Here is a 7,500-nt window from a genome sequence, read left to right on the forward strand (position 1 = left end):
TATTGAATATGTAATTGCATATGCTTTTTAAATATGTATGAGGTCTTTTGAAGTATATGTATCTGTCATGTATGTGCATATCTGTATAAAAGATATATCCAATGAAGTACCAGTTTATTACTATTGATGGAATCTCTGATTGCAAATGTGATTGTAATGTTATTTCTTTTGAAAGGTCATGGTTTATTAATGATGTACTCTCTTATTAGTACTGTACCTTGATGATATGGAGTAAACTAAATGATTTTTTCTTTTATATTTTCCTCTCTTTTCTTGCAGAAAGAAGCAACACAGTGCCAGACAGATCCATAAGAGATGTGAATAGTACACCCACTACGTCGTCCTTTAGTCCAGTAAGAAGACGTAGCATACACATGTCTTCAGCAGATTCCCCACGCAGACTGAATAAAGAAAAGGGTGTATCCTATGACAGCATGGCTACTCGAATTGGGAGACAGCTGAGAGAAATTACTTCATCTCAGAGTTCAGAGTCTGGTAATTTAACCATTTGTTTAGATTTTTTTTTTCAGTCTTCCTCTTCTGATTTACATTATCGTCATTATTTGACACCTGATTTTTTGCTTCATATCTTGCTATTTCATTTCTGCTCTCATCCTCTTGTCTTTTTTCTTCTGCATATTGTTATGTGCTCCTCTCCTCTCCTTTTCACTATCTGGCATTATATGCATTATTAGTTCACTTTGGTATGTGTATATATATTAATATCTATGTTGATATTTCACAGAGTCAGAGGATGTCAGCATAAGCAGTTCTTCTCGCTACAAGAAGTCAGGAAAGGAGAATGTGGGAAACTCAGGAAAATCAGGAAAAGTGAAAGTTAAAAATAAAGAGTGGGATTCTCATAGAATCTTTAGTGAATGCAGTCCAGATATTGACGAGTATTGTGGATTGAAAAGGGATTCTTCTCGAGACAACTCTCGTTCTAGGCTGGAAGACAGTGATGAAACAGACATTGAGGATGATGCTGTGGAAAGCACAAGTGCCTTAAGAAGATTACATGACCAAGTTGAGAATGATGAAGAAAGTGCCAATCATGCTAAATCAAATTTGAGAATAGCAGTATCAAATGAGAATGGTGCCCGGTTATCAGAGCAAAGCAAGGTTTCTGCAACAATGTCAGGCCATTCATCGGAAACACTTATACCAAATGAAGTATTGGACTTTGAATCCCCAAAATCAGTGAGTATTCAGTGATGTTTTTTCTCTTTATTTTTTACATTTTACCTTCCAATTTCCTTATTGTTTTTATTTACCTATACTTATTTCTCTATTTTCACTCTTCTTGATATTACTCTTATTTTTCCTTTTTTCATTTGGACTTTTCTTTTCCATATCATTATTATGTTTATTGTTTATTAACTCCTTTAGAAAGGGTATGTAGTATGTGGGATCACTTTTATACTTCATTTTTTGATTTTGTGGATATTACTACATTATATATATATATATATATATATATATATATATATTATATTATATATATATATATTCTTTCATATATATATATTATATTATATATATATATATATTCTTTCAGTTGTGCAACAAGAGCATCATACTAAAAGCTGATTAGTATCATAGTGCTATCATATCCTAATATGAGTTTAGAAAATAATAGAAAACACATTGAACATCTCGAGATGCCTACATTAGGCCATACATCTTAACCCATTGCAGTCAGGTTTAGATTTGCTTCCAGACTCCAGGGTGGGTTTTATTTCAGAGCAAGGCATCTTCACACAACATACCTTGACTTTTCCCACTCTCTTTCAGTCACTCATTGTAATCCTAAAGTCATTTTTGTGTTTGTCACTTTTTTGTGTTTTTATTGTATTGAGATATGTCATATGACAGGCTCTATCAATGCTACAGTTGACTAAAATTGTAGTACAGGTTCCATATCAGCTAATGATTTGATTTATACTATGTGATGGAAGTATTGTTGTTTTATGGGAGAACAAAAAGCACCTTTTTTTTCCTATGTACTATCATAAACAAATAAAAAAATATATAACCATTCACAGTGAAGATAACATAAAGAGTTAGGGAAGAGGAAGGAAAACTTTGCTTATGACTGTGAGTGTCACAGTACTATACACTGGGTATAGTTTGAGTCTCCTTCCTCTTCTTGTTCTGCCTGCACATCCTTATCCTTCATCAAAGGCTTTCCTGAGCAATAGGTAGAGACCTTGCTGTATGCCATTGCTCTCTAAAGATATTGCTTGCTAGAGACTGTGGATGGGTGGCATTCACGGCTCTTTCTCCTGTTGGTGCTAGGAGAAAGTGGTGCCATCTAAGTTTTGCATGTGTATGTATATGGATGTATGTGAGAGTGAGTGACTGAGTTGAATGTATATACAGTACCAAATAGGAATGTTTTTAGAATATATAGTTACAGATTTCCTCCAATTGCAGGATGATATATCCTCATTGATAAAAGAGCAGCAGTTGTTAGAAGCAAGGATTCAGCAAGAAGAAGCAGACAGACTATTAGCAGAAGCCTTACAGAGAGAGCTAAACCAGCGACCACAGGTAAATTATTAATTTAATTCATAATGCGATGTTCTCATATAGCTCATATTTATCTACTAAGTGCTATAGAATTATTTGAAGAATGTGGGAAAAAAACTGGCAAATACCTTCTATTCTTTCTGAATTTATATTACATAAAAGGATATTTGTTTTTTCAAATCAAAGCATTTGAAGTACAGAAATGTAATATCAATGGCTGCATGAAATTTTTCATATGAGTTCTAGAAGCCCATAATTTATAAATCATGCCAATACAGTATAGAAAATTCCAGTTTTGTTTAAATGTTTACTTAATTTGGGAACAGGTGAACAGGAGCCGTGGATCTGAGGACGAATATTCACTGAGAGACCGTAATCCGGCTTCCAAGAAGGCAGACCTTGCCAGAAGCCCTTCAACAAAATCTACACTTCAGCCAAAGGTGTCGCCTAATCAGACCAAGAAGCGACAGTCGACACTCATGGAAAGCTTGAAAAAGAGGCAGAAAACCTAATCTTTGTTCCAGTATGAACTTGGATTTAGCCATAGGCTTGTGTCAAACTGTGTATAGGAATGTACTTTTTGAATGTGCAGTGTTAAATTTTAAACTATTTATGCCAAATCCATAGAGTATTTATGAGTAGTGATTGCTGTCATTGCTAGGTAAGATGATTTTTCTTTTTTCATACTACTTAAATGAAATCTCATATTTTGTTTGGAGCTTTAAATTTTAGGAATAAAAATATATCAATTATAATCAAATAATGAAACTTCTGTTCTTCCCTGGATACGAGACCATATTAGTCCTTGCATCTATTTTTCTTTCAACATTTTTGTTCTTCTGTAACACTGATATCCTTTATTTCACATTCCTCATTGCATCAGTGAAATGGATTGAAGGTTACATTCTGCATTCAGCATTATTTTCAGATGAGCTTTTATACCGAAGGAACATTTGAAAAATGAATATATGTGAAAACCAAGGAGCTTTCACTTTTACTCTCTCTACTATAAATTTTTTTTCTCCTCTTACTGAATATTGTTATGTGTAAGTTCTTTAGGAATATTCTCAGATATTTAGTGAATAAGATATCCTTTCAACTTTGATTGATTTTTTATAGCCTGTTAACCAGATAATGGATATTATTCAGTTTTGTGTAGTTGACTGTTGGACAGCTATCTTCTTCCTTATTCCAGTAGTATTGAAATATTAGTCTTTCTTTTGTTTAAATATTTTGTATTTTAAGTACAAATGGTCTATTTTTCAACCTCAGCTATAATGACGGATAATTAAACAAAACTTAGCACACAAACATATATTTGAAAAATACAATAAACTTCCCTTTGACAGGGGAAAGGTGTTGTCATTGAAATATTAGAACATGCATTCAAAAGTTTTATACAGCCATGGCAAAGCAGACCCTTTAGTTATGAAATATTCACTTAGAAATATTAATTTGCTTCACTGTGACCATTTTGCATGTGCAAATGTGATATTTTTAACAAATACCACATTAAACAGGAAGAACATATTGTTGAGATTATATTTGTTACCAATAATGGATTTTTAATTACACCAGAACTGTACTTGGCCCAATAGGCTAAAACTTAGAAGAAAAGTCAATTGTTTGCATATAAAACACCTGTTACACATGCATTTACTTTTAGAACATATCTATATCTAAAAGTAATGAATAGATAGCATTCCATGAATATATAATAGAAAAGCATCATGAGAGAAGAGATTAACACAATGCTTTATATTTCTTATATTAGTCAGTAATACTATTAAAATAATATGAATGCAGTTTACATTTTCATTATATAAAATATATTTACAGGAACTGCACATTGTAACAAAAATATATAACATCTCTCCTTATCTCATTCTTTATATATTTGAACAAAAAGGGAAGTGCCTGTAATTGAAAAAAAAAAATGGTGGGTTTAGGATTTGCAATCCCCTTTGGCAAATTATGGCTGACTAACAGATTAAAAATTAAATGCAGTTGATATAGAAAAGTCTTAAAATATACTGATGACAATGATAAGTATGACTGTATGAGGACAAGTGAATATCATGGTTCAAAAGTAATTCCTTCGGAAGAGAACCAATATTTGGATATTTTTGTTATATGTTGAGCCAATATCCTAATATGGTATGATATGATTTATGAGTTATATACACTATATACAGTTATATCACAGACATTAAAGAAAAATTATTTCACAACGTTCAAATGGCCAACTTTTAACTGGAGATTCTAAATTTAGTATTGGAACTATTTAGAAAAAAACATATTTCAATGAGGCTTCTGTTAGTATAACAAAATGCCTGGAGATTATTTACAAATATACGAAAACTACACATTTATGATATCTAGGCAAAAAAATTCAGTAATTCTGGAATACCTTCATGATATGAAAATGCGAGGTACTTCTTCCAGTTAAGTAAAGCAAAACATAAATCAACCTGCCTGCGTGTGTGATAAAAGAGATATACTTATAATATTATGCAGCAGGTTTTGCTATCATAGATATAAAATGTTAACCATTTTCTTGATATACATTTCTTGATACAAATGAGCACAATTCTTGCAATGTTCACTTCTTTGGAGCCAGTGGGGTATCATCCTGTAAAAGAAAAAAAATATTTTTTGTATTCTTTTGAATTCAAATTTAGTCAAATATAACACAAAGGAACTATGTGTCACCACATTAAATCAATTTATGCAATACACTTACAGCATCTCCTTCAGGAATATCTGGCCCTTCTGAATACTGTACAGTTTGTGGTTTAAATAGTAGGTCATCATGTCCGATGATGTAGCCGCCACCATCCATTTCTTCATCAGTAGTTTTGCGGTAGACAGGGTTAGGGAACCGCATGTGGGGGATTACAGCTGCTACCCGTTTTCTCCACAAACCTACCAGAACCTGTCAAAAAAAAATAATAATAATAAAGAATAAGTATCTATTTTCTACTATATACTCTGCATATATTAATTGGACTGAAATGTAAGCCTCTATCAGATTAATTTAAATAGATTTAGTAACGACTGGTAAAATGTATACTCATTTTTTAGTTACATATACTACAATTACTCTAATACATTCTGAAAGACACTTACCATGATACCAATGGCCAATACCACAGCTGATCCAACTCCTACTGAAAAAATCATGCCAAGGTTTGATCCTTCTAAGGTATTCACTTTTCCATATTTGTTTGTTTCCGAGGGAATAATTTCTTCATTAGTGTAATCGTAGTCTGAAGGTATAGCGGAAATAATGGAATTAACAGGTTCACCACTTGGTTCAACATCTGGAATTCCTGAAAATGGAAATGAATTCATAGTAGGTAAACAAGTGAGACTAGTAAACTTTAAAGCTTTGCAATGTTATTTCACATGATTAAACATCACAACTAGGTTAACATGGATACAAAATATAAGAAATAGAAATAATACATACCACCTTCAATGCAGGAAATTGAGTCCCTTGTAGATAGCAATAGTCCATCTGGGCACATACACTTTGCCATACCCAAAGGACTTCGGATGCACAAATGACTACAAGAGTGGGCATCACATACATTTTCTCCAATAGGCTGACGATACTCATGGAATACGTGTACCACTTTGGGGGACTCAAGCTGCAAATCAATTCAAATGGATATTATAGCAACAAAATCAGAAGAATTTTTCTATATATAATTAATCATTATTGCAGTTCTACTTTTTTCAGTACAAGTTATTCTTCAATGACTAGTTTTATTCCAAATGAAACTTACCAAGTGTCCAGCTGAAACATTGCGAACATCCTCTCCATTAAATTTGTTGGCACTATAGAGGGCAAGCTGTGACCAGTCTGTCCAGTAGAGTCGGTCCTCAAACACAGTAATAGAATAGGGTAGCCTCAGGACACTTGGTGAAAACAAAACCACCTGGTAAAAGTAAGGAGAGGAATATGTTAATACTCTAACAAAAATAAATTTATGTGTGTACATTTGATATTTATAAAGGTTTGATGTGAGGGAAAATTTCAATTCTTATGCTATTTCATTCACGGCAATACTTTAATCCTCTAAGGCAAGACTTCCATACAAATTAAGAGTTCACAAGAGCTCACCTCAATTTGGGATCCATCTAGTCTGGCCTTACTGATGGTGTTAAGCTTTCCATCACACCAGTACAGGTCATTGTTTGGCAGGTCAATTGTAATGCCATTGGGCCAATAAACATGCGGGGCGGTCACAATGGCTTGGCGACCTTCTCCATCCAAACCAGCACGCTCAATCTTGGGAGACATTCCCCAATCAGTCCAGAATATATATCTGTAAAAATGAAAAGAACGCTTTTAAATTTTCAAATAAAATTGTTGAAACAGTAGACAATAATGCTTTGGCATAAATTTTAAATCATTATCCAGCACAACAATTTTTGTAAACATAAAATGCTTACCCATCTAACGGACTAACTACAATGGCCCTTGGTTGGCCCAAGTCTTCTTGCACAATTGTCTTTGACCACTTGGCATCCCAAGATACAAGTCGAATTTTAAAGTTGCCTGTATCAGTGTAATAAATGTGGTTGTGAATCCAGTCGACCGCCAACCCATCTGCAGACACTTGTTCCCCAGTAACAAGGATTTCTCTCTCTTCTGGAGTGGTGATATTGGCCCTGTTCAAAATGAATAATTAATAAATATTGGAAGTTAAAAAAAATCTACATATATTAACACATACATATGTATGTATGTATGTATGTATGTGTGTGTGTGTGTGTGTGTGTGTGTGTGTGTGTGTGTGTGTGTGTGTGTGTGTGTGTGTGTGTGTGTGTGTGTGTGTGTGTGTGTGTGTGTGTGTGTGTGTGTGTGTGTGTGTGTGTGTGTGTGTGTGTGTGTATTTACATATACAAATACATATACATACATACCTATGTAAATAAATATATATATATAAATATATA

General features: G+C 33.3%; 2 protein-coding genes across 3 annotated transcripts in view; one reads left to right on the forward strand and one right to left on the reverse strand.

Moving 5' to 3' along the window:
* The window catches only part of LOC122242609 (uncharacterized), a 10,715-nt gene extending 6,625 nt beyond the window's left edge, over window positions 1-4,090 (forward strand). For both annotated transcript variants that reach the window (XM_042999932.2, XM_042999933.2), the window contains 4 exons: window positions 280-495; window positions 746-1,200; window positions 2,437-2,553; window positions 2,859-4,090. In XM_042999932.2, the coding sequence (XP_042855866.2) occupies window positions 280-495; window positions 746-1,200; window positions 2,437-2,553; window positions 2,859-3,044 (974 nt within the window). In that variant the 3' untranslated portion in view covers window positions 3,045-4,090. The remainder of the gene's footprint in view (window positions 1-279; window positions 496-745; window positions 1,201-2,436; window positions 2,554-2,858) is intronic.
* Window positions 3,832-7,500, reverse strand: part of LOC122242608 (low-density lipoprotein receptor) — an 8,870-nt gene continuing 5,201 nt past the window's right edge. Inside the window, exons 11-17 of the mRNA XM_042999931.2 lie at window positions 6,994-7,212; window positions 6,662-6,866; window positions 6,324-6,476; window positions 6,005-6,185; window positions 5,662-5,864; window positions 5,276-5,467; window positions 3,832-5,164 (exon numbers count right to left, since the gene is read on the reverse strand). Coding sequence (XP_042855865.1) covers window positions 5,135-5,164; window positions 5,276-5,467; window positions 5,662-5,864; window positions 6,005-6,185; window positions 6,324-6,476; window positions 6,662-6,866; window positions 6,994-7,212 — 1,183 coding nt within the window. The 3' untranslated portion in view covers window positions 3,832-5,134. The remainder of the gene's footprint in view (window positions 5,165-5,275; window positions 5,468-5,661; window positions 5,865-6,004; window positions 6,186-6,323; window positions 6,477-6,661; window positions 6,867-6,993; window positions 7,213-7,500) is intronic.

The sequence above is a fragment of the Penaeus japonicus genome, unplaced genomic scaffold (assembly GCF_977035675.1).
Source record: "Penaeus japonicus unplaced genomic scaffold, GWHDUDI00000001_assembly GWHDUDI00000004, whole genome shotgun sequence".
Taxonomy (NCBI): Eukaryota; Metazoa; Arthropoda; class Malacostraca; order Decapoda; family Penaeidae; genus Penaeus; species Penaeus japonicus.